The sequence below is a fragment of the Vanessa cardui genome, chromosome 11 (genome assembly GCF_905220365.1).
Source record: "Vanessa cardui chromosome 11, ilVanCard2.1, whole genome shotgun sequence".
Taxonomy (NCBI): Eukaryota; Metazoa; Arthropoda; class Insecta; order Lepidoptera; family Nymphalidae; genus Vanessa; species Vanessa cardui.
This window is the reverse complement of record NC_061133.1, coordinates 12,256,331-12,283,876: the sequence shown is the minus strand read 5'-3', so window position 1 is coordinate 12,283,876 and position 27,546 is coordinate 12,256,331. Positions and strand designations below refer to the sequence as shown.

The 27,546-nt window shown below is 31.9% G+C and overlaps 2 protein-coding genes across 14 annotated transcripts; one reads left to right on the top strand and one right to left on the bottom strand.

Annotated features, from left to right (window-relative positions):
* Nucleotides 1-69: 69 nt before the first annotated feature.
* Nucleotides 70-24,656, top strand: LOC124533822 (serine/arginine repetitive matrix protein 4). 13 transcript variants are annotated; one of them, XM_047109343.1, is made up of 11 exons: nucleotides 70-194; nucleotides 358-615; nucleotides 4,047-4,154; nucleotides 14,723-14,938; nucleotides 15,257-15,316; nucleotides 16,345-16,465; nucleotides 18,514-18,566; nucleotides 18,640-20,640; nucleotides 21,005-21,094; nucleotides 21,353-21,469; nucleotides 23,154-23,327. In XM_047109343.1, the coding sequence occupies exons 2-11, from the start codon at nucleotides 377-379 to the stop codon at nucleotides 23,275-23,277; spliced, it is 3,129 nt and encodes a 1,042-aa protein (XP_046965299.1). In that variant the 5' UTR covers nucleotides 70-194; nucleotides 358-376; the 3' UTR covers nucleotides 23,278-23,327. The 13 variants fall into 13 exon arrangements, with proteins under 13 accessions (XP_046965299.1, XP_046965300.1, XP_046965308.1 ...); XM_047109344.1 differs by lacking the exon at nucleotides 70-194 and adding an exon at nucleotides 23,380-24,656 and having other exon boundaries at nucleotides 23,154-23,284; XM_047109352.1 differs by lacking the exons at nucleotides 70-194; nucleotides 23,154-23,327 and adding exons at nucleotides 22,091-22,181; nucleotides 22,609-22,799 and having other exon boundaries at nucleotides 21,386-21,469.
* Nucleotides 24,651-27,224, bottom strand: LOC124533824 (peroxisomal membrane protein 2). The gene is made up of 4 exons (XM_047109357.1): nucleotides 26,913-27,224; nucleotides 26,741-26,833; nucleotides 26,237-26,522; nucleotides 24,651-25,119 (listed from the first exon to the last, which is right to left on the bottom strand). Exons 1-4 carry the CDS (start codon nucleotides 26,999-27,001, stop codon nucleotides 25,030-25,032), a joined length of 558 nt encoding a protein of 185 aa, XP_046965313.1. The 5' UTR covers nucleotides 27,002-27,224; the 3' UTR covers nucleotides 24,651-25,029.
* Nucleotides 27,225-27,546: the final 322 nt, after the last annotated feature.

Sequence of the window (27,546 nt, the reverse complement as noted above, 5' to 3'; positions counted from 1 at the left end):
TATTAAAAAATATAGCAGTATATTATTTTTAATTTGTGATGATTTCCAAACGCAAAGTATTCAATGTATAGACAATCTACTAAGTTATCCATAAACAATAAAAATTAAAGACGGACGCAAAAAATCAAAACCTTTCAACCAAGATGGACGTGTATTTAAAGTGTAGAAATTGCTAATCTATTCGTTACCTATTGGTGAGATATTTTAAGCTTGACCTACTTTTTATCGTTTAGTATGTAATCGAACAAATTTATGGAAAAAGTGTGAAGCTATTTTAGTGCAGCCTTTGCCCACGTATTAATGATCACGACGTAGGTTCCATCAATAAACCGACTAATCCCATTTTTCTCATTTTAGATTATAAATAAGCGTCAAAATGTATAATGGCATTGGTTTGGAAACGCCAAGAGGTTCAGGAACGAATGGATATGTTCAAAGGAACTGGGCATCAGTGCGAAAAACCAAAGATACGGTGAATTATCGTACCGAAGACGATATCGCTAAACTTGACTGTGCGTCAAATAAACAGCCTAACCAAGAAATACTCGATCATGAAAGGAAGAGGAAAATCGAAGTTAAATGTGCGGAACTCGAGGACACGTTAGAAGAACAGGGGTGAGTTCATTTATAATTTATAAAAACACATAAACAACTATCAATATTATAACCTATATTTGATCAGTTACATTCAATTATGAAATATTTACAATTCTAGTTATGTATATTAAGCTTTATGCATAATAATGTGCATTAGTAAATCCAATGACAAATATTGTAATAATTACATACTGCAAGGTGTGAAATACCATTGCACAATTATTAAATGCCTCTCTTATTGAAAAATTGAACCCTTTTGGGGGCAAATTGTTACTAACAATATGTACATGTTATATCAAATCAAATAAACTTTATTCAAGTAAGCTTTACCAAGCATTTATGAATGGTCGATTTACAATTAAGTGAAGTTACCATTGGTTCGGAAAGTAGATTCTTCCGAGACGAACTGGCAAGAAACTCAGTATTTATTCTTTTAGTAATAGTTATAACAAATTTGATACACATGGCTGTTTTTCTTGTCCATAAGTATTTCATATAGACTGCGGCTGGTTAACTGAACTGAACTCATGCTGAACAATAATTAAATTACTTAGAATAAAAAAATATGTATATTTACATTTATTTATGTATAAACATAGTATAGAACATACAGAAAATTAGTTTTTATTAAATATAAATAAGCCATTATATTTGAACTTTTATTAAATACCATGTAGGTAATATTCATTATGAGATTATGATTAAATAGTTGTAATTTATTTCAATACAATTTAAATACTTGAAACTATATCAACTAATTTGTTGTCACAAGTTTGAACTGTGTAGTACAGTAGGTGCAAAATAATTGTTGATAAGTTCCCGTTTTGTTAGAAAACTTGATTTAATTGATTATACTGTAAAATATGTTGTTACAGTTTCTACAAATGTGCTAATGTAGAAGTTATTTTGTGTACAGGAAATTATTATAATGGATTTAAAAAAACTCTGAAAATCATTATCAATGACTGTCTTTAATGTTACCAGTTTATATTATAGAGTTTTTTATTACTATATACCTTGCACATACAGACAAAAGAAACATCAACAATATTACTACAATAATTTGTTAGTACAGTATGCTTTACCATAGAATCTGTTTTCATCAATGCAATTACATGATACACTGAATGACAACACTCATTATACAGATTCTATTGAAATTAAATTTAAAGCTTAATAATGAAGCAAGTTTATTTACAGCAAAAGCAATGTTTTTTTACTTTTGCCAAAATTCATTCATAATGAATCAATTACTTTTTAATAAAAATTCTGTAGGATTTTTTTTTATTACTTTATTAATTTAAGAAGTTCTTTCAAGTAATAAATAGTACAAGTCATTATTAATATGGATACACATAAATAATATTCTGTAATGTTATGCACATTCAGATAAATATTAATGAATTTCTGAGAAAATGTTATATCGATGTCATCATTACAAACAAAATGAATACTTCGGCTATTCAACTGCATACAGCAGCATGTCAAAGTTTGAGTTAGCACCAACTGTTATGTTGATAGTATTACATATCCTAGTCTTGCCCATTTGATGAAGCTTTAAAAGTCCTCCTTCACTTAGTATTAAAATTAAACTCACGTATATTAATATTATAAATGTGACAGTAACTCTGTCTGTCCGTCTATCACTCTTTTGCAACCAAACTGAATATTATGATATTTGGTGTGAAGCAAACTTGACCTGCAAGGAAGATATAGGCTACGGTTTTTGCCTAAATCATAACAACCAATCCCCTAAAACGCGAGCGAAACATTCTTCCCTCTTTCTTTATGAAGCTGAGTTTGGAAGCATTTTTAGATGGGTTGCAATTGGTAATCATTGGGAACCACTGATCGAGTATATATTTTACCCTTAACCTTATTGGTTGTAGATAGACTTTGTAGTAAGTAGACTTTTTGATAGGTACCATATATATTTGCTGTTGTTTGTTAGTTAGAAGGACTAGGTTACTCTCAAGTAACCAGAGGTACAAGGGGCCTACCATCTTAGTACGTAGTATGGAGGGATGCAATGTGCTTAAGAGATGATTAATATTTCTCATGGTTTTCATGATATTCATATACAAATTTTAAAATATAGTTTATAATTTTTTAGATCAATGTTTATGTTTCTACAATACCATTCAACTTTTTAAACTGCTTCAGATGTTAATAAAAAAAAAGTTGTAAAGTTTATTATACTACTAGCTGAAACTGTGGCGTTACTCGCGCGAAATTTGTAACACAATCTTTCTAGCCCCGTCTTGACTCCATATTTTCGTCACGATATATGAATACCAGCCAAATTTAAAGTTTGTCGGTGTTATAGTTTCCATGATTTCGTTATTAATTAGTAAGTGGTATTTCATTTTTTATATATAATATAGATTAATAATAGTAATGTGAATTATATTATGCTTTGGGTATGAAACTGTCACCTCTGGTAACTTCTTTATGTCGTATCGAAAATTGTTCACATTTAAATAATAATACTAAAATAAAAACCCGCTGAGGTCTCGTTAGTTTTTCTGAGGTATCAGAGAATTTACTTCTCCGAACCGTTTGCTGATTTTAAGTATCAATTAATAGAGTTTAAACATTCCTTATTAAAAAATCTTCAATTAAAAAGCAACTTTAGAAGTTCTTAAGATTATATAATTCCACTAAATATTCAATATAGCCAATATTTCTTTTGTATAAATCATGTATACGTTATTTTACGACCCTTTCTATTATATATCTTTGTGTAACTATAAAACGTATCGTTATGTACTTCCTTTTAAAGTGGTAATTAAATCCACACTTGATCGATTTCATGTTTACTACACGTGACAAATCTTTTATTACAAAAAAAAAAACTTTCTGATACATTTTGTATAATTTCTGACTCCCCTAAAGTATTACCCCACGAGGGCAACAGCCCTTGCGCACGCGTCCAATCAATAATTTCCTTTCAACAAACTACCCTTTATAAACTATTCGTCGTTTCGGACTCGTTCAGTTAACTGCCGCACGCCGCGAGCGTCTTATCGCTGTTTTTTTTTATTGTTTTCAAAAAGTAATTCCGTGATTACAACACCGTATCATGCACTGGTAGGTAGTATAAGAGCGGTTTCACACTGATCGAATCGACAAGATGTACGACACATTTTCCGTACATTCTGCTACATTTTAACTGTCGAGTCGGATATTATTAGAATACAGTTTTGTATTGCGACATCGAAGCTGGTATGCGACATGTGTTTTGTGAATAGCACAAGAAACGACTGTCGGTCAGCGAGAGAATATCTGTTCCGATCCAATGTGAAACAGCTATTAATGTTATGTCGATCGTTCAAGGAGTATTTATGGCAATATTTCGATTACACACGTTGCGCGTTTGCGCTATGTCAGACGTGGTATACGTCTCAGGAGAAAATAGTAATGAGCGTTTCATTGGTGTGGTTACGCAGGTTGCCTAAGGAGGAGATAGCTGCACGGGTCGCGGCGTTCAGAGCGAAACTAGCTGAAGCCGGGAGCGGGGAGAAAGATGTTCCGAGGGATGAATTCGGAAGAGTAACGTGAGTATTATGACCGACTTTAAACAAAATAAGTTCTCCAATCAACAACCAATCCATGGATCTTTGTAACAGAACCTTATTCTCGATTTGAATCCAAAAATGTAACCGGTTATTTCTTTATCGATTTTGTAAATAATATTTTGTTAATTAATTTCAAATATATAATAAACTTGTTTATTATTCTATGTAACATATTTACGTTTAAAACAAATATTGATTAATTCATATAAATCGATTTAATAATTCTAATTGGATTAAAATGTTATATGGTATTAAGATTAATGGATTGAAATCGATTTTATATCCGATGAAGGTCTCATGGCAGATGTGTACATAATACATGTGCTTAATTATTCTTATTGTTACAATATAAACATTGCGAAAAATATGTTTTTGTGATTCGTGAGCTAATTGTTATTTAATTAACTGATAAAGAAATAATAGTTAACAAACATTCTCGATAGTAGAACTTTAGAATCGTATATTTTGTTTTTAATTTCACTTTCAAAATTAAATATAGGCAACAAATTACTCTTGCGTGACGTGTCGTACGTTTAATTAATTAGGTAAATAGTTACTAAAAGTTTTATTATTAGAAATGACCTGTCGCCCTATTTAATACATATGATATGTGCTGTTAAATTTATATGAAACGTCGTTTGAAAGAAATTAACGAAGGTTAGTAAGTTCATTGTGATTTTGAATTTATTTTTTTCTCAGATATAGTGAATCTTAATACTAATTATTACTAATTTTCCACCAACCTGCATTGGAACAACGTGGTTGAATACGTTCCAAACCTTCTCCTCAAAGGGAGGGGAGGCCTTTAGCCCAGCAGTGGGAATTTACAAGCTGTCGATGTTCTAATACTAATTATTTTTATATATTTATCTAATGTACGATTCATGCGTATTACTTTAGTAGTTTTGACAGTTAGTATAACACAAAACGGTTATTCATAAACGTATAATACAATATATAATGCGTCCTACAAATATCCATAAAACTATTTGCTTTCTCGGTAATTATTGTTGGGAAATCGATTGATTCGCTTTGCAGAAATGTAATTAGGAACGTTTGTATCGCAAAATAAGTAGTTAGTTAGTTTTATCTTTTTGATGATTATAAAATGAAATTCATATCCGGAAAAATCGTTTAATTAATATTTTTTTTCTCATTTCAACTCATTTTAATTTGTTAAGATACAAGCTGAAGCTGCGACTTTATACACTCGAAATTTATGAAAAAAAAAACAGACCCCTTTTGCCCCTTTCGAGGTGGTTTTTCGTAAAGTCCATCTTAGCGGATGCGTACGTATGATAAAGGATCTACTTGCCAAATTTCCTAACTGACTAACCTTGATATTTCATATTCGTTTTTAACTCATTTTGTACTCAGCGTTGAAGGAACGCGTCGTGAGATAATCTGCATAAAATTAGACAAAGTAGATCCCATGTTATATCTTATATTTGTTATTAATTATTGTACTATATATAGTATGTATTTTTTAGTAAAAGGGAGTAACTAAACATTGATATGGTGACCAATATTTTCGATGATAGATATACAATTCGATTTGAGAAGGTATTGGAATAAAGTATATTTTTATTTCGAATTTTACACGCTTACTGAAGCTTTAGTACTCCCCGATACAAGCATAGAGTAAGCCATTTTCGAAAGTGCTCTTGTAATATCGAGAGCGTTGCCAAGATATCTTTTGTTTCAAAAATCTACGGATATTGCAGTTCGAGTATATGTATCCTACAGCTTATATTCTAAACCGTAAAAGGTGATTAAAAAGTTGTAAATGAAAACCAAACCTTTTGTTTAACAAATAGTTACTTTTCAGACAAAATGGTATCAGTGAAAAGGCAACAAGCAATTGTTGCTATAAACTAATAACTTAAAGTAGTATGGATTGAATGAAAAAAGTGATACCGTGTATTTAATAATTCAGATAATTATTAAATAGGTTCCATTTATCGATACAATTATAACTTAATTTATAATATACGATTACTTTCGTTCTTAGGAATAATAAAACTATTTATAAAACCAACACGTAAAGTACAAAAAAACACGAAAGCGAGTCTGGAAAATAAGAAAATAAATTAAAAAAAAAACATGCTATATTAACTCAAGGGTCAAGATAGATTGCACAGACTACGTAATACAAAAGGGTCCTGTATCGATCGCGTCCACCCTAACCCCCGCTTACGAGGGCAGGATTCCAACATTTTGTTATATGTTACCCTGCAACGACATGCTAAGTTATTAATTCAAATTATGTAGTCTATGCATAACAATGAATTAAATAACACTGATTTCGTATACATAACATGATATTATTGTATTAACATTTTAGGAGTTATATAATAGGTTTCTTATTTAATATCGTATTTGCATTGCATATAATTAATACATTAGGTAAGCAAACTGACAAATAGGCCTTTTGATTGTATATCAGCTAAAATCAACGACACGAAAAAAGTTTTTTTTTAGTGTCGTCACTAACCTAGCTTAAAGTCTGAGATCCTATGTCCCTTGTGCCTGTAGTGGCACTAGCTCGAATTCAAAGTATAGCTGTTTGGTGGTGGGAATTGTGTTGTAATACCTACCCAGGAAGGATTGACACCAATTGCTAGTTACAGAGTAGTAAATAAAATTAAAAGCATTGTAACTAGCTTTATCTACCCGCCAAAAAACAGGTACTGGAGATATGAACGTAAAGTATTTTTAAAGTGTTTGTGTTATATTTAATGACAATGTGATTCAAAATCCAGTAATTGTGACATGAAGTAAAATGTACTGACATTTTGTCTGTAACGCTTTTGAAAATATTAAAAGACAAAGATTCTGCTTCTGAGTAGGTACTGAAAACTATTTTCCAGTAGCAGTTTGCGTTATTAACTCAAAATGATGTACGCAACTAGATACCGTATTGTTTATATCAATATTTTTTAAGAGTGTGATTAAGAAAATGAGACTACATTTTAATTTAAATGATTGACCGACCAGCAAATTAGGTTAAATACATCGCTTATGTTGAAAGAAAAACATTATATTAAAATACTTGGTTTTTTTTTGCGCCAGTACCTTCGCCAGCTTGAGCATCATCATCATAATCGTGTTAATATTTTAGGAACATATACATATAGGACAAACATTCGTAAAAATATAAAGGAAAGAAAATATAAGATATAAATGTCGACTTTTTAGTTATACCGTTCACAGTAGTTAATAAATAATCTTCAAAGAAGAAAAAACATACTATTCAGGTATAGACCTGAATAGTATGTTTTTTCTTCTTCGATCCTAGTATTTAAAATTTTTGTTTAGTTGTATTCTTTCTGATATAATAAATACATTAATGTTTGAAGAGCGACACGTTGACATTATTGTAAAATCGCTATTAATGATTTGAGAGTCGAGATGGTCCAGTGGTTAGAATGCGTGCATCTTAACCGATGATTGCGGGTTCAAACCCAGGGGAGCTTCGCTGAATTTTCATGTGTTTAATTTGTGTTTATAAATCATCTCGTGCTCGGCGGTGAAGGAAAACATCGCGAGGAAAGCTGCATGTGTCTTATTTCATAGAAATTCTGCCACATGTGCATTCCAAAAACCCGCATTGGAACAGCGTAATATGTTCCAAACCTTCTCTTCAAAGGGAGAGGAGGCCTTAGTCCATTGACAGGCTGTTGTTGTATTAATGATTTAACGAAAAAATGACAAGTGTGAAAGTAGATGCTGGAACCATCTTGAAGGGCTTCCAGACTTGTATATAAGGTTGTAATATTCATTGTAACATTACAGGCTACATGAAAAGGCGGGTAAAAATAGCAAATAATGATTCAACGTATTAGTTTTGAGTAAAAAACCATATTTCATATCCAAAGAATCTAAATAAAAAATTACAACACTGATTTGTTATCGGAAAATCAATTTAACGCAACTGATTTTACAACTATAGCAATTTATTTGCAAGTATAAAATTACGACTAAACTCAGTAAGATGGGAAAATATTCCTAGTTCAGATCGCGAATTTGGTAGTTTATAAATCAAATCCTTTTCTATATTCCTCACAAGGGTATCTGCGCGTATTGATTTCTTAAAAATATCCCGCAAATATAAGCCGAAGACTTTCTTAGGATTGTAATATTTTGAAGTAAATAAAAAGAGATTTTAATAGATATTTGCGTTTATAATATTTGTTAGGATAGATAATAAACACATGATTGGAAAATATTTTCTCCATATACATATACACATTCTATCGGAAAACAACGTTTTGTTAATTTAAATTAATAAACGGTGAAATATTTGCATTGATTAATTTCATTTTTCAACTAATCTGCTAGAATCGTGGCATGAGGCTGTGCATGGTGTGCGAACACGACATTGCGGGATCGGGAACAGCTGTGGGCTTATAGCGAATATATTTAAATACTCATTAACATATATGTAAGTTTTTGTAATAATAAAAATATTCGGGTGCACTTTTGTGTGTACATAAGTGTTGACGTTGATATAATAAATGGTTCCGGAACACATAGATTCATAGTACGGGTCTTTGTCATGCATAATGAAAATCAATATATTCTACTTCATTTAAATGTGCCCTTGCAAGCACTTTTGATTTTTCATTTTACATAATTAAACAAATTGAAAGCCACCACCGGTTCAAAACATAGTTTTCGAGAAAAACCTACAAGATAATCAGTTGTTAATCTACATGAGCTTGGGTTAATAACCATATTGAAAGTAAAAATAAAAATAAAATTTTATTTAAAAGGGAAATATGGAAAGTATTTCTTAATTAAATCGAATTTCATATCATCTATCAAAATACAACTAATTAAACATAGAACGTAAACTGATGTCGACGTATCGTAAATTTTGCTAATTGGCGTAGCGCCCTAAAATCGTGTCGTAATTATTTGTCACTTCGCTCCGCCGTAATTGATATTGCACATTAATAAGAAATTATGTATTTCAAACATGACTCCTATCCCTTATCTAAGACCTGTAACTGACTCGTTGGTCTAATGGCCAGCTTATGTTTTAAACTCGAAGTATCTTTGTACGTAACGTGGATTCGGAATTAATAAGTTACTAGGTTTTTCTGACGAAAGAATCTCAGTCGAAGCCTCGAGTTGTTTTTGAAATTTGGCAGTGCTTACACTCCCTTGAGATGGAAAGCACGTAATACCGTTGTCTTGCTACTTAACTTGTTCTGATAGTGTCAGAAATTTGCGGAAAAATATACTCGATTGAGCACTTATGTCCTCTTGTGAAAGGCCGCTGTGGCTGAAATCGTTCAGGATGACGTCATCATACTTTGCTCGTTTGTTTAAGAAAGGAGGATATTAATTTAATGTTTTTTTTTTCTTTAATTTAGTATCAATAAAGAACTCCGTCGTTTATGATGATATTTATTTTAAGTTTGTGTTGAGTTCGAAAGGTCATAAGCTTATACATAACGACTAAAAAAATTTTCTTTTGTTCAAAATCAACATGATTTATTATTATAATATTGACAAAAACTTGAATATATTTATATTTGAATTTAAGTCTCAATTAAAGAAGGGTCACCCATACGACCTAGTGAAGTGTTTCAGAGAGCTCTTGGCCTAAAAGGTCAAGTTTTTCTCCACTGTAAAGAAAATAGAAAATTCTTATTTCACCTCACGAATTACTCGTTGACATTTTTGTATGAAAAGATCCCTAAATTTTTGAATTAACTACCTATAAATAATATAGATATGCGGCATTGATGGTCAAGTCTTTCTGGAAAAGTTTTCAAAAGGTCTTAATGCTTTATTGCTTAAGATTTAAATCAAGTGATAAACTTATAATACAAAAATTCAGTACTACCTACTAAATTTCAAAATGCTAAGAAAAATGCCTCTTACTTAAAGATAAGTTTTAACCATGGTTACTAAGATATATCTGGCTACCCTAGCTAACTTACTCTTTGAACCGAAACACAGCAACATTTTTTGTTTATTGCTTTGCCAAATAGCTAAGAAGCTACTGAAACAATATAAGAATCTTTAACGCGGGTAAATGACCTACATCGCCTGTTATATTGTTGGGTAGTATAAACAATTAAATCTTAAAAATATATATAAATATATATTCCCACTTGGGAAAAATGCCTATAAAATACAGCTTAAGCCATAGACTATACGATATATATGTAAATAATTAACTTAAACTCATCCTCCTCAAACTTTCACCAGAGTTTAAATTAACATGGTTATTTACCATGTTTTTTATTTATTTTTGGTGGAGCTCAATATTTCGACATTATCTACAAGTGTCTTGTTCTCGTGAATAAGTAAAAATAAAATACATGCTAAAGTACCTTCTTTCTTTGAAGCACTTATATCTTAACTTTATTGCATAATATTGACTAATTAATTAATGTTCTATTAGTTTCAATTTCATTAGATCAAAGACATTAGAATCCCCGAAGACAGTTATCGGAGACGCCACGCTATAATAAATTGAGTATAATACGAAATAGTTTAATCCAATTTGACATGGAAAATTTATAATTGAATTAACAACGTCCAGTCTGCCAAACAGACGCTCGCGTCAGGGTTGTCACGTTTGATATATATACGATCTAAATTAGTTGAGATTAATCCTGAAATTTAGATTGTTGTGCTGATTCGTAATCAAAACATGTAGGCAACCTAGAATAACATCGATCTAAATTTAAGATCGCCAAAGGTACGAACAATCTGACTGTATGGGGATGATTGAAGACTAAATTAATAAATATATTATTCATTAAAAGAGTAATTTTTAGAAAGAAACGCTCGGAGTTAGGGTCGGGTTCCATTATAGGACACTAATTACTGTAAATAACATCTTTGTAAATCTGTTTATTTGAGAAGAGCAACTATGCGAGTTTCTTGCCGTTTCTTCTCGCTAGAAGCTGTTTTCCGAAACGGTGGTAGTATTTAATTATTGAGGATTCAAAAACGCTTCATTGTGAAGTTTACTTGAATAAAGTTGATTGATTTGATTATGGTAGTCCTGAACACCAACTACGCAAAACATTATAGTGCACAAATAGGTGCATTCTCACCCTTACTCTGAATCATAGGGGTGGCAAATCCAACAAAGAAAGATTTCAGGCTTTGGACTATTGGATTTGTATTCAAAAATTATAATAATAAAAAATCAGTTAAATACCGCGATACCTCTTTTAGCTTGTAGCTTGATACGACAGTTGATTGATTGTAATTAAATTTGAAATATCATCCTTATTCATTTCATAAAAACGAAAGTTTATATGTTTATGGTTTTCTCGTATTAATAACTCAATCGATGAACAAAATTTTGCATAGACATCGTTACGGCTACACATATAGAATATATAGGTTGTCGACTGCCTCCCTCTCACGCTTACACACGGGCGCAGCCGCAGTCGGAAAGTAATAGACTGCGCCAATTCCACTAACAAAATTGTCAATTTATCGTAATCGAATTGTAATCCTCATCGTTCAGCCGCATAGAACTGACCCCGTGTATGACATCACACATCGACCCAATCGCTTCCTACAATCACGTCTAAAGTGGCTGAAACCCTGCGGAGTAATTATCCCTACTAATATTATAAACGTAAAAAGTTTTGTTCAGATATTCGTTACTCAACTTTATATAATATCCGTAGGCGGTGAATGAACACGTAAAATCACCTGAGCAATTTGCGTGAATAAAAAACACGGAGGCTCTTATCATTAGTGCAAAAAGGCAAGGAGGGCTTGTTTTGAAAGACAGGACGTTTTGTCTATTAAGAAAGAGCCCGTTAACAAGATTAAGCATTCCTTACAACATCATTTCCAGCTGGGGTACAAAGATTTTATATCTATTGGGCCTGAAGTTACACTGGCTCGCTAACCTTTAAACCAGAACACAACAACTCTGTATTATATAGTAGAGCAGTAGATGAAGTTTTTTAAACATTTGTTTTTGGACAAAATGCCCCATTTGTAATTTTATTTAAACTAATATTTATAAAAGATTTTAAATGAACATTGTTATTGTTATTATTAAAGTTATTAATTTCGGGATATTTACCATATTTTTTATTTTTGTTCGGTGGAGCTCTATATTTCCATTATCGTGAATAAGGCATTCGTAAATAATGTCGAAATATAAAGCTCCACCGAACAAAAACAAAAAAACATGGTAAATATCCCGAAATTAATAACTTTAACATTATTTATAATTTTTACTGGATATGCATAATACAAGTAACTTGATTTACTACGAAAGACACTAGATATGTTAATATTTAAATAGTTCTGTTAATATCCTGCTTTAAAAACTATATTCTTTGTCTGTATAACTATCGTAATGATAAACTAAATTGCGAAGTTTAATTTAAAAACAGTGTCTGAATATCTACAGACTTAACGATACAAACTTGACTGTATCTCTAAGTCCAATTTCACGCATGAAGGCTCTCGCGGGTGTAGGTTATTTTTCAGAAACATTGTCTGTAGTAGAAAAACATCTAGTTGTTTATTTAACAAATCAACAACGTCATAATTTCAATTTTTTAATAAAATTTAATCAAATGATAAATATATTTTTTTTAATTACGCGGTTTTATATTTTCAAAATGCTGTTGTCTGTTGAGGAGTTCCTTCATATGGATACAATCCTAGATAAAGAATCAGATCATGCTTACCAAAATTTTAATCCACCAGCATAAAAGTTCCCTAATTGAACTAATAAAACCAACAAACAAAAATTATAAGTTAGATAAAAACTTATAAAAAAGCAATTGTACACAAAAAATTATGTAGTAGTAGAATACGCACATATCGAGATTACGTCTAAAGATAGATAAACGTAGACACTTCACGAAACGTAGAACAGCACATTAGCATTTGGCAACTGCTCGTATCAATCTTAATTCCGAAATAAATTCTCAAACTGCGGCCAGAGATACTCGTGGAATTGAAATATCCGTGTTATCGCGAGAATATCGTGTTAATATAAACAACTCACGTCGAATTGATATTTTGTTTATTAACGTACTATAATGTGACTATAATCTAAATATTTATTTATAATTAAACGAATTAATCATTGGATTAACTATTTAATTCTGATATAATCGATTTCAAATGTTATTCAATAAGTTTATTCAAATGTTTCTCGCCATTCCTATAATAATTGAACAAAATCAGGTCGCATCCTTGGAGAATATAAGTTATCGTAGCCTTTTTATACGCTAACTATCAGTTACAAGTTCCTAGTTGTGATACAAATAGATCTGCCTATTTCAATCCATATGCTAAATAAATATCCAACATTAAAAACATGTAGCGTTTAATAAATCATAAATATAATTTTGTTACATTATTGAGATTGGATTTCTTAAGTTAAAATAGTTTTTCTCTCTTTTACCTATAAAAGGTATTACTACCACATTAGTGTGTCTTATAAATTAATCAATACAGTCCAGTAGGATTTCATAAGGCATTTTGAAACCGGGCTTTGAATTGAAAATCTTTCCTCATGTAAATCGTAATTGGTCTTTGTGACGCCTCGTGGAGGCGTCGCTCGGGGATGCGTTGTTTGCGCAGGGTGCGCGCGTCGCGTACTTCCTGTTATTTCCTCAGTAGCGCCGCCGGGCCGCCGCCGGCCGGACTACCATGTAACCTCACGCCCCACGCCTTTGCAAGTCTTCCAGCGGTTACACCGCATTAGTATAGTCTTAGTTTTAAGAAACCAAGTCTTCCACTAGATTAAGTTAGTATTTAAGATGCAACGTGGCCGAGCGTCGCGACGCGAGCACAACAACCGCTTAGTATTCGAAAGATTATGGCGAGGCACGTTCCAAGCGGTCCTCGCTGATCCACATCGCAGGCCGCGCGCCTCCTCCCACGATCCCAACCCGGACTTATCAGTCGAACCCATGCAAGGAACTTCCACTATACAAGACCCGTTAGAACCAGCGCTCCGAACTATTCTCGAGGGACTCAGGAGTTGCTGTTGTCGATGCAGTTGTACCCAAAATCGGAACAACGTTAACAACAATTTGCAGGTCTGTCTCTCCAACCCCGAGGAGAGGAAGTCCATGCGATCCGTCATAAGGTGTGCATATACTTATCGTTAATCTCCGACGCGTAAACTGGGTTATATCGGTGGGCATGGTTAGATTTGTAAATATAAAACTACGCGCCCGATAATGCATTAATTGGATTTTAAACGATTTCACACTCGATCACTTTAAACAACATACGTTGATTACTGTACTTCTTTTTAAATATAAACATTTCATAATTTATTACCTTTAACCAGTTATGTTCGACGAATTAATTTGCAATTTCCCTATTTTTAGCGCACTTAACTATTCATCAGGTAAATATGTGTTAAGTATGTTTGAAGCTTCGTAACTAGAACTCTGTCTTACACAATCATATATCAAAGTGACAGCTCGATGTGAATGCCATAGCAAATGAGAAATATATTTTGAGTAATCTCAAAAAAAGTTAAAATATGGCAGCCATCTTGAAATTTCGATGTTTTACAGCGTGCGCGAAACCCACGCGGTAGCGGAGGCTCAACAAGAGAAGAATGCGCGACTCAGGGACGCTTTCGGTATATCGCCGCGCTTCGTCGAGGGGACGAGTTTGGATCCAGAGCGGAGGGCGAGGGATGAGGCGCAGAAGTACCCCCTCGTGAGGACACCGAGCCATGAGAGGGAGGATCGGGATACGCACGTAGCTAAGAAGAAGAAGAAAAGAAGGTGATATTATAAACAATAAATCATTTAACTAAATATAAGTATATCTGATAATAAAAACAAAACACTATAGCACATCACGATATATCTTAATAAATTTATCTAGTCTCAAAACTCGCTAGCTACTTGTATAATAATAAGGTAATCATGTATGGTGATCTCAAGTTCAGATTCGATTATTGAGTTTCAGCTAATTATTTATTGTAATTTTGTTTTTTATTTTCTTTTAAAGAAGTAGCCAGATCACACAAACAGTTTACGTTAGTTAGTATTAAAATAATATTTTTTAAACATTTCACGATTCAAGTTTGTCTTTTGCAGTGCGACACCGGAAGCTAAAAAATCAAAGAAGAAAAAATCCAAGAAGAATAAGAAAGAAAAGTAAGTATTATACGACTACTTTAAAACTATTTTATCAACGGTCTCATTGATTTTTTTTTATTTTAATTAGCCAGGTGACACTTCAATTAACAAGGAGGTAAGTATTCATATCATCTATTTACGTTCAATTATATTCGTATTCGAATTTCAAATTTCTATTTATAATATTAATAATTTCAGTCAAAGAAAAATGTTGTGGAGATACATTCATAGGTATGCTGTTCATTAATGTAAGATTTAGAATAGATTACTGTATAATAGTATAATGATACTATCCGTGAACCCCAACTAACTACTGTTAAATAAAAAAGTCAGGTAGTGTTATACAAACACTTGCATAATGAGTATCATATCTTTTTATTTCTTTACCAATTCGGTTGTTACCAATTTTAGAGCTTTGTGCAGGCCCTTTCGAATCGAAATTTGGATCACATTTAACTATCGTTTATTATAACATCAGCATTGCAATATTTCTATTTGTGTTTTCACATTTGTATTTCAATAGTAAATAGACAACAGGCACAAGGAATATAAGAGCGCTTTGCAATGTCATATAGTAGTTAGTATGTCAGTGACTATGTGAAGGTAGCCATTAGAGGGACCATTTGTTCATTTTCAAATCTAACTTAAAAAAACATTAAAATTGCTGAATTAAAATTTAATAAAATGGTTGCTACAAAAAATATTTAATATTAAACTATTACATACAACATTTCAATCTTATAATTATATACCTAAAGGTTGAAATGTTTGTAAACGATTAATAATTGGGTAAAATAGTATAAAATATAATTATACATCTAATTTTGTTAGTATACCATATACTATCAAATAAATCAAAATTTTGTAATAAATTGAATTTCTATGTATTCAATTAATGAGAAATGTCTTCTCTGTCCACACTTACAGCCGTAAAGCGCTTTGACTATGGTAAAACTAAAATTATGACATTTTTTTCTAGCATTTGTCAATCTTACTGCCCGTAATGCCTTTACCAATTGGTAATTCAAAATTTATAATTTCCTCAGACAAGAGTCCAGCAAGAAGAAGAAGAAGCGTTCGAAGTCACCTAATACAGAGAGTTCCAGCAGTTCAGAGGCAGCCGACAGTGATTCCAGCTCAGAGGATGAACGACAAAAGAAAAAGAAGGTAAATATTAAGCTGTAACTCGATATGCCTACGGTTTAGCCTTTTTGAGAGTAGGACTGGCGATATTCAAAGATTGTGTTTTAATCAAACGATTCATCTAGTTATAAGCGCTTTGATTGGCCTATTTTTAATATGAAATAGATTTTTTTTTTTCGTTTGATGGTTTACCTGAAACTAAGCCAAAATAAGCATTCGTTAGTTTAATATAAACAGATCTGCCTTACGTCTTATTTATAACGTCACTTATGGAAATTATTTTTCTATTTTAGTTTATTTTCATTTATATTATCAAGACATAATCTTTGAATTCTAGGTGACATCTATAGCGAATACTGTCTTGTAATCTGTAAGGGTAGCGATGGGTTTTAGGGTGTATGAGTGTTTAACTTTTTAGTTTCTTTGGGGTATCTCTTTGTCACAACTACACTGACCTCTCACGAGACTTTACCAGATGCCTCCTCTAGACCAAATCTCAATAGCCAATATAGCACATCGCTTACTTTTATCAATTTAAGAAACAGAACTTTGATCTGATTAAAAGTTAAATCTGCACAATCCCATGCCTACAGAAATGAATTTACGATTGTTATTATTATTTTTTTACTTCAAATTTCCTCGACACACCCTCTCTGTTTATGCATTCGTCGTGAGCTGTGATTATTATGTAGAGAACACATTTTTATTTTGCGTCATTTTACCATCTTATACCCCGAGCTTATAACTTTTATTGCTATACCCATACATTTTAATTATTTTAATGGGTAGCGTACAAATGGGTTGAGAAATGTATCTCGTTGTGGTTATTGTCCTTTTTACTTCATTTTTTTTGTTACTTTATTTTGTTTCTGTAAATACAAGAAATAGACAGTAAAAATTATCTGTTTAACTGTGCATCATTTCATAGGATAGCCATCTTTATCTGAAGAAATAACGTATACTGTAAGTATATCACAAAACAATAACACTCAGTAAGAACACTGTTAGGTGAAAACTAAAATAATACGTGTTTAATTTGGTATTGCATTTTGAAGTAAATTTGTAACTAACTAAATATATTTAAGATTACAACATGGGCGATTGTCAGGGTCTTAATTGTGCACAGTATGAAAATGCATGGTTTTTGTAGTACTTTAAAACAGATGGTGGTTACGCTGATTAAAACGCGTTATGCCCTTATGTGTATTAGAAAAACGTGCTTCGTGTTTTCGTGATACCGTCATTGAAATAAAAAAAAGGTTATAAAATGTTTATGGCTTTGATATTCACCGTCGATGTAAATTGCTTGCGATATGCATTAAACCTGGTCCTTCGTGCCGGACAAGCACGTTTTTGTACCGCACATGGTTTAATCTCCACTTTGATTGTTTTTTATAACAATGTAACTAATCCATAACATTCTCCCTCTTCTCATTGACTCAAAACTAATTAAGGATGCTCCACATGTTTAAATGGTATACACTACCACCACCGTTTGTTAAATAAGGTACGTCTCAGAGTTATATTACATTGATTTTGTGTAATACATGTATTTATGTATTTAAGTATCTTTAAAAGAATATATGTTTACACTGTTATGAGTTTACCAATTTAGAAAATATTGTGTAAAAAGGAGTATATGCACTAGTGCCAAATCCTATGTTATTTTATTTTTATACAATATTTTTAGACTTCTCTAACATCGACGAGAGTGTTATGGATAATTTTTATAATAAATAAGTACAAAAAGAACTAACAATTCGTCCATTAAGTTTTTTTTAATCAATACTTGCTTTCGTGAGTAGCTTTTTATATAAAGGAAAAATTTAAGTTAATGCCTCAATTAATTTTTATATGATTCCATATAGAAATGCATGTCTTAAATTATTTATGTTTTATTTTCATAGAACTCCTTCAATCACGAGACAATGTCACGTGAACTGAAGGATTTCTTTTTATTTTAGTAAAACATTTTAGTTGCCATAACCACTAGTCTTCTTGTATTGGCACTGGTGTTAATTGCCCGTTCATTGAACGCAGATTTTCACGTGTTTTTATTGGTTTTTAAACAGAAAAAGTCGAGTAGCAGACGACGTGCCAGCGGCGCACCATCGAGCCGTGAAAGGTAATATATGGTTTTAAATTAACATTATTAGAAAACTTAGACTATGTCATACAAACTTCACTTAATATTTCAGCTCGCCAGTTAAGCAAGTCAAAGAGAAACAACTAGAACGTCCACACGAATATCAAGAGAATAATGCTCGTAAAAAGAATCGTGACCGCGAAGAACGCCATCAGAGGCACGACGAACAAACTCGAAATACCCGACAAGTTGATTCTAGTAGACGCAGAGATGACAGAAGTCGGTCGGTGGAACGGAGATCATCGCCAGAATACAGAAGACGGGACGAACGCAGATCACCAGTATATAAACAAAAATCATATGTAGAAAAAGTCGATAGGAGAAGAGAATCTTCAAGAGATGAGTCAGATCGAGCGAGGCCTCCTAAACAATCTAAACGTGATCGTCATCGGTCGCCGTCTGAGTCCGATGTTGAAGAACCGCCCCAGAAAAAATCTGACAAAAGAGATAAAAGACTAGCGAGACAATCGAGCGAATCACCGCCTCCAGAGAAAAGACGACGGAAGAGCGTATCACCTAACAACAAGAAGAGAGAAGGAAGTCAATATAATAGAAGAGATAAATCAAAAGAGGAACTTCGACAACAAAAAGAAAGTAAAAGGGCAAGAAGAAGTGAGTCGCCAGAATACAAAAGCAGGCGAAATGATGATTACCGAAAACACGACGAAGAATTTAACAAACGAAGCAAAACTGATAGTGACAGAAACTACAAGGAAAATCGAAATGAATCGTCAAAACGAAGAAGGAATCGCAGCTCATCAAGAGAGAGGACAGAAACTTATAAAGAACATAGAGAACAATCGTCAGCTAGTAAATACAAAAAGAGAGACTCTCGTCAAGAGCCAGAAACGTATTACAAGAATACCAGATATAACCGATCTCCTTCGTCTGATACGGAAGCGGAGACGCCTCAAAAGCCAAAAGACACTAAAGTGACTAATAGCAAGTCACGTCATAATAAAGAAAGAAATGAATCTCCATCGAAAGAAAGACGCAGACGGAGTCCTTCGGTAGAATACGCAAGAAATGAAACTCCAGATCGAAGACCCGCTGAGCGAAAAGGTGACAAGAAGAAATCCAGTTCTAAAACAATTGAAAACAAAACGAAAAAGAAGTCCCCGACGCCCGTAGAGAGATGTCGTAGAACAACACGCAGTAGATCTAAGTCTACTTCGATAGAACGGAGGAATTCAAAAAAAGAAAAACAAAAAAGTAATACCCCGATCATAAAATCCAAAGTAGTATCAGAAAGACGTATTTCACCCAGACCAGAACAAAAGGATAGGAATGATAAAGATCGAAGTTCCCGCAAGGAATCTCACAAAGGGCACTCTAGATCGCGTTCGAAAAATCGGAGTCGTAGCACGTCCAGTCTTAGTTACTCGCCGGCGCGTCGCAGTCCCGAAAGGTATCGTGACATCATAGAAAAACTACCCGAAAAGGATAAAAGGAAATACATAAAGTCGCCGTCAGATCTTCAACCGAAGAAAAAGAAAATAAAGGAGGTGACCGAAACGTACAAACCAAAAGCTGTCTGTATGAGAAGTTCGTCGAGTGAAATGGAAGATTCTGAGGATGATTTTTTAAGACTAGATGATCGAGCTCGTCAGGAGGAACTGGACTTTAAAGAACTAAATAGATTAAAAGAGAAACTAGCTCAAATGGCAAAGGCTTCAATAGAGCGAAAACGAAATGAAGAATCTAACGGCCCGTCGACGTCACACACTCGCGAAGAAAAGGTCGAGGAAGATAAACCTAAAAACGAAAGTCCAGTCGTAGTCGAGAAAGTGGACACTCCTAAAGTTAATAATAAGAGTCCAGAAAAAAACGAGACTCCCAAAAAGGATAGTCCAGTAAATGTCGAAAGTTCCCCGGAAGCAAAGAAACGAGGTAGGAGTAAGTCACGGCGAAGTTGGTCGCGTTCGACACGACGGTCGCGAACACGATCACGATCAAGAGGCAAGTCGTCGCGATCGCGGTCACGGTCAAGGTCTCGTTCGAGAACACCGTCGCGATCATCTCGTTCAAGATCTCGATCCTATTCGTCATCGAGGTAAGAAAAAGTTCGTAATTAAATTAACTAATTTGAGCGAAGTGGATACGTCAAATAGGTGAAAAACTGTGCATTTATTTTTGTACTTTCTATATATACCACGCTTTGTAAAATTATATACAGATAATGTCAAATATATTTATGATAGACTATTCGTAAGAAGTCATTTTTTTTTTTTTCAAAATAAACGATTATAAATTTTGTGTGATACATTTCAATTAAAATTTTACTTATCGCAAATATTAGACATACTTCTGAAACTCGGTACAAAAATTTATAATGAGTTGGATTTTGCTAGATAAATACTTCGACTACTCATCCGGTATAACAGTAGTCTGATAAACATGTCGTTGCAAACTTTAAGGCGTTCCCGCTCAAGTCGCTCCAGCTCCTACAGTAGCAGAAGTTCATCGAGATCGTCTCGCAGCTCATCTCGGTCAACGCGCTCGTCAAGGTATGTTAACGAATCAACTAACATAAATATATTGTGAGCGTTTTAAAAGAAAAACAGATTTTACCGATTTAATTATAAATCGCAAGATAAGCAACCTTCATATTGGTGTAAATTCTGTTTAAATTTAAAACGACTTAAGATATTGAGTATAAATAGTTTGTAATTAAATACTATATATAATAAATTAACGTAAAATTTCGATTTTTCCGAACTCGTTTAAAACGCGATGCATGCGATACGTACACGTATACGTGACAGAACAATGACGGGCGTGTACGCCGATTACCGTAGATCGAGCGGGACGCGCTCCCGATCGCCCTCGATACCTCGCCGCGCTGGATCGCCGAGCTTCTTGGATAGGAGGCGAATCACGAGGTACTACACGAGTGCTTTTGACGTTTGAGCAATATGGCGCCCGTAGCGTTGACTATCGGAAACAAAATGGCGGCTTGAACTTTGACACGATTCTTGTATTATCTGTTACGACTATCTTGTCACTACATATTTCGAAAAATTTCATTTCACCTTCATAATACTCGGGTCTAACTGGGTCTTTTATACGTCAAAAATCTACCAATATAATGCTGTATTTTATAACTGATATCATGTTTTTTTTTTCTTGTAATTTAATCGGTTCGAATTATTTATGAAACGTTTTTATTTATTTCGCACTAGGAAGAAACAACTCGTAAGCAAATAATATTATAAACAAACATCAAAAGCACTGTATTCGTTAGGGCGTGTATATAGCAATCTAAATGACATTTATCCAGCCGTACGTGCTATAAATGTCATTGTGAGCAGTTTGATAGTTGTTTTAACATGTTTTGTGTGTCGCTTGACTGGTAATTTATTAGTGGGCTTTATTTTTTTCTAACCATATAAGGATATATTTTTAGTGTATTACTCAAAGAGAAAAATATATCCTCGTGTGGGGAAGTTTTTTTTTTTTAATTTGCAGCCATGTTACATTTTGTTTTTTTTTTTTGTTTATAGAAAAAAGTCACGAAATTCTAGCACGAGTTCAGAAGACACGAGTAGTAATTCGGAATAGTGAAGTGCTAGATAATATTAGTATAAGTAATATGTATGTTTTAAACCCATAATATATATTCATAAATCCACCACGTAGTTTCTTATTGAATTCTTGAATCATTACATATCTGTATTAAAGTATCTAATTCATATCGACGTAATTTTTCCCCGTATTTCCGAACTTGTTAAACATTTGAAGCGCTTTTAATTTTTCGAGTGGGCAATATTAACATAGCAATGTTTTTTTTAATTAATATCAATATTTTGTCTGAATACTAACCAGGGTGTGACACTTAGTGTAATTTAAAAATGTTACTTAAAGGAATATGAAATTGTAAACAGACTAATAATAAATATTGAAGACAATTTTAATCTTTAATCTATTGAATCCAAAGACAGTAAATTGAGTCTATGATCAAAACCTGAAAATAGATGAAAGTATTTCTAAAGTATAGTTATGAGTTTTTTTTCTTCCGTAGCGCGCCCATAATAGATCTCACATATACATCAAAGAAATACAAGTATCGAAGAAGATGATTGAATGTATATTATATATAATGTCAATATTTCACGAAGCGACGCCAGGTGTAGAAGTGCTATGTTTAAGGACATTTCAAGTGTGTTTTATGTTTCAATTTTGTGTTTAACATTAAAGTTTATTGTAAATTTATTATTTGTTTTATTTTTTTATTTATTATTTTGCATGGTAGAACATTACCACCACTGATTTCACTTGTGATTAGAGCAATTAGCGCATGTGTCCATGATCTACATTTAAAGGTAAGCTTTTATTGTGTTCTTAGCTGTATTTAGTAACATTATATATAATATTATTTTTAATTATGTTAGTTTCTTTTTTTATGATATGTTATCACCTTTCATCTCAAAATTGTATGATTAATTTCTTTATAACAAAATAATCAATGTCGAATCATATTTGCATGTGGAATTAATAAATGCGTATTTAAATTTGCATCTTACCGTGCTTAACACACTAACATTCAGTTTACTAACATAACAACAGCGCCCGCAAACGGCCAATTCCATACCGTCGGCCGACGCCCTCCACACCTTCGAGCCGCAGTTACAACAGCAGCAAATCCTCTCAGAGAAGTTGGTCGCGATCCCCTCGCCTTGAACGCGAATAATCTAAACATCAAAACAAATCAATAAGGCAGCCACTACACATTGATTTTATCGTAGATGATATAAAACCTTTTTTTATACAAACTTACGCGAATAATCTAAACATCAAAACAAATCAATAAGGCAGCCACTACACATTGATTTTATCGTAAATGATATAAAACCTTATTTTATACAAACTTATCTGCTAGTTTAAATTAAATTCCATGGCAGTTTTTCGTGATAGCGATTAAGATATATAAATCATTCAACTGTTTGAATCTTTGTCATTCGCCAGTTATATTTTGAGAATCTCGATTTGAAAACTTTCTAGCTATATTAGTTGTAGACTGCCCGTATTGATGATACAATTTAAATAAGGTTTTGTCATAATTATGAACTTCTATTGTGAAATAAATTCTATTATTAGTCAATAGAATCAAATTTCATCGAAGTCTTGATATTTGTAATGAAAGCGTTCGAACAAATTTCGACGTTTTACAATTACTTCGTGTGACTTTTACCAGTGAACTATTTATTTCGTAATATTTATTGATTTAAAAAGAAAGTATTTTTAAGTAGGTAAATTTCATAATATTCTAGTTTTTTCTAGTCATTATTTAATCGATATTTATTTATAAACTTTATTTTGTAAATAATAGCTTTTTAAAAGTATTCGATTTTGCTAAGGAACATGATTGTCGTAAAAGTAACAGTTCTAGTCCTTGTTTTACTTTTGTTATTATTTATTTCTTATTTGTTATTAATTTATTTTGAACGTTTGGATAAAACAATTATGTACTCTAGTCTCCTATTGAGGATATTTATATAAACATTAGAATAATGTGCAATATATTTAATGAAATTATATTTACACTATTTATTAATTTATGGTTTCTAGTCATTTAATAATTTATTTTTCTGAAAATATACAAAAGTATTGTTGATTTTATCGTAGCTTAAGAGATTCCATTTCAATTCAATTTCTGTAAAATATTGTATTTGTTTGTGTCAAATATTTACTTTGTCTTAATCAAAATTGTCATCTTCTTGGCTTTATTGCAGCCAAATTTAATAAAACAAATTTTGTGTAATAGTGTAACCATAGGTTTAGGTTATTTTATTATAATGTACTTAATTAAGGAACTTCAAGTTAAAAAAGCAATAAATGGAACGGGACGATATTAGGATAATACTCATGAACAGTAAATAAATGTAATTTATTAATAACAAAAATTGTAAAAAAAATAGAGCAAAGATTTATTTCTTAACGCTAAAGCATACATTGCATACCAGTCGATTTGATCTCGACCCCTATAAAAAGTTTATTATACAAACAGTACTACGTATATCAAAGTTTCATAGGTTTTTGCTGTTGTCAAATAAAATACATAAATATGAACTTGTTTTTTATTCCAACTTTTTTCATCTCATGACCATTGACAATGGAATGTTTTGTGTAAAATAAATTTCCTTAATTCAAATTATATAATTATTTATAAAAGCTCTTAAATATAATCACATACCAAAAAGAACAGACTACAAAGTCAATTGTATATAAAAATGTATCAAAAATATTTATATAAATTGGCATTACATATGTTAAAAAATATATCTTATATATCAAGCACAAATGTATATTATATACAATTTAAATACCGCCCTAATAAATAAATAGCGGAGATAAAAATCCTTTAATATCACCAATTACATTATTTTGCTTATCTCCATCACCATATTGGTAAATATGTATATAATGTCTCAAAAAGTAATATTTATTCCTTCTTTTGAGTTTGTTGCCGTCTCTTTGAAGCTACAAACATCGCCCAACCGAAACCCACGAAATTCATAAATAAAACCCTGAGCTGAAACAAGAACAAATTATGATATAAAAGTTAATTACAATAACTCTGCTCGGATGTTCAAACTTCATCGCATTATTTAATTTATTGTCGTCAGACGCGGGTCATCTGGTTTGTGGAACATGACCTTTACTTGTTTTTAATTTATTTCACACATACTTTTATCTAATTTATATATTATAATTCATGTAACAATATGAATACTTTTTACGAGAACATGCGGTAATGTTTACAAATAAATATGTATTGGTAAAGAGGAAACTACAATTAAAGCGAGATATCAAAACAAAACAGTCCTAAGTTATGTTTATAGCATGCTATAATCAAAACTGAAAATATATATCGTATGTACGCATATAATTCGTAAATCGATCATAAACACTGGTTTTCATAGGTTGCTGGTTAGATTGAGTTCATTTTAAACTTTTAATATGTTGATATACAAGACAAAATAGCCATTTTACCTTTATTTATGTGTTACTAAATTAATTCTAGTAAATAAAACCTGAATCCATGAACATGGTAAATAATATGCAAGATTGTTTAACATTATAGGAAAATAGGTATGAAAATACGTGTATTTTTAAAGAATGATTAAGTTCTATAAGGAAATAATAAGTAACAAAGCTGTTTCCTTAATGATGGGTTTTCACTACTAATATTTTTTTTTATTTCATGTGTCAATACAAGTCAAGTTTATTATGATACATTTATGAACACTTATTCAAATATTGTAAATGTGAAAGTAACGGTGTGTCTGATATGGCAAAACCATTAAATCAAATATGGTTAAAATTGGTACATAGCAAGTTTGAACTCCAAAGGACAGGTTAAAACTCCAAGTTCTGTCCTTAGGTTTAATGTTTAAATCTAAATACCAACCCCTAAAACATGGCAGAAGCTACTTTGTTATAATTCAATGTTTTACAGGATTAATATTGTTGATGACTGCACTATCATAATGTAAATAAAATTAATTTGATAGTAGCTATGAGAAGTCATAAAGATTGGGTCCAACACAATCAATAATAATCATAGCTATTTAAAACATGGGAAATTTGCACATAACTGCATTTTTCATTAATAATAATAATATATAATGGAAATAAATGAAACTTACCATGGGTGGAATAAATGCTATGTTGATAACTTGGAAAAGAGTCAGCCATTTCCAATTTGCTTCTAATAAAGTGCAATACAATGCATTCAACTGTTTCATTGCTGCATGGTGGTTTTTACCTTCAAATCTAGCTAATGTGTATAAGGAAAATGCTTGCATAAATGGTGCAAATATTAGCCTCTCAAATAAAAGTTTCTTGGCTAATGGAAATGCTGTAGATTCCTCGGCAAATACATTTTCTATAAATCCGTAAAAATAGTGAGGTATGGTACCACCAAATAATAACCTGAAGAAAAAATAATCATCAAAGCATTGAGGATATACTGACCTCTGTATAATCTTAATTTTGGATATACATGATGGTGGTTGGTCCACTCTGTTTAAAGTATATAAATTTCTCATGCCAGTTAAAGTAAGTCATGTCAAAATATCTTTAATTTTAATAAAATTTTAATCACTTATAGGTTGATAATTTATTTATATAATAATGATTGATATTCTTACCCATATAAACCAAATGCTAGGACAGGATCTAGCCTTAGAGATTGACCAGAAATTATTTGTGATGCTATGCTACCAGCGGAGCCGACAACGCAACTAAAAAACAATTATAAAATGAACTTTACCCTTACAATATAAAAAATACTGAATAATTTTAATCCGCTAAATATCCTACCTTGTTATAGATTTCGTTTTGATCGGATGTATATACAAATTCTGTAAATACGATGCCACTAGATTCATAATTGGTTTTGATAAAGACATTATTTAATTCACTAAAACTTTATAAAATTATTACAAAATATATCAAAACTTTGATCACTTTTTAAAAGAAAAAGATTTTTTATCCGTATTGCTCGGTTACAAAGGCTATTGACGTTGATCAAAGTTTAAAGTGATAATGTTATCACTTATCAGTATGCGATTATTTGTTAATTACATGTCAAAACTCGAAAAACAATTCCCGTTTTAGCTTCATACTCAATAGTCAATACTCATAGACAAAATGTACACAATGGTTATGAAATGACACTTCTTTTTCGGCTTGCACAGACTAAGACAAGCGCCATACTTGCGAATTGCGATGTTATGAATTAATTTACGAATGATATAAACTTAGAATGAAAAATTGTACGAAATAAAATAATTTAGGAACTACGTTAATTAAACGTTTCTTTTCCATACAAATATTGGAAAAAAAATAAACGAAGTTAGGTTTTTATTTATTTCTAAATTACCACTTTGATTTAATCAATTAAAGTAAAAATAAATTATATTTCATAAATTCTTTATTATAAAAATTTGACATT

Excerpts from the sequence above, each read along its gene's own strand:
- LOC124533822 (XM_047109344.1), top strand. The coding sequence starts at position 377 with ATGTATAATGGCATTGGTTTGGAAACGCCAAGAGGTTCAGGAACGAAT. Across the intron at positions 616-4,046 it reads GACACGTTAGAAGAACAGGG|GTTGCCTAAGGAGGAGATAG; the intron begins GTGAGTTCATTT and ends GTGGTTACGCAG. Across the intron at positions 4,155-14,722 it reads GATGAATTCGGAAGAGTAAC|CGTGCGCGAAACCCACGCGG; the intron begins GTGAGTATTATG and ends GATGTTTTACAG.
- LOC124533824 (XM_047109357.1), bottom strand. The coding sequence starts at position 27,001 with ATGTCTTTATCAAAACCAATTATGAATCTAGTGGCATCGTATTTACAG. Across the intron at positions 26,834-26,912 it reads AAAACGAAATCTATAACAAG|TTGCGTTGTCGGCTCCGCTG; the intron begins GTAGGATATTTA and ends ATTGTTTTTTAG. Across the intron at positions 26,523-26,740 it reads CTAGCATTTGGTTTATATGG|GTTATTATTTGGTGGTACCA; the intron begins GTAAGAATATCA and ends TTTTTTCTTCAG.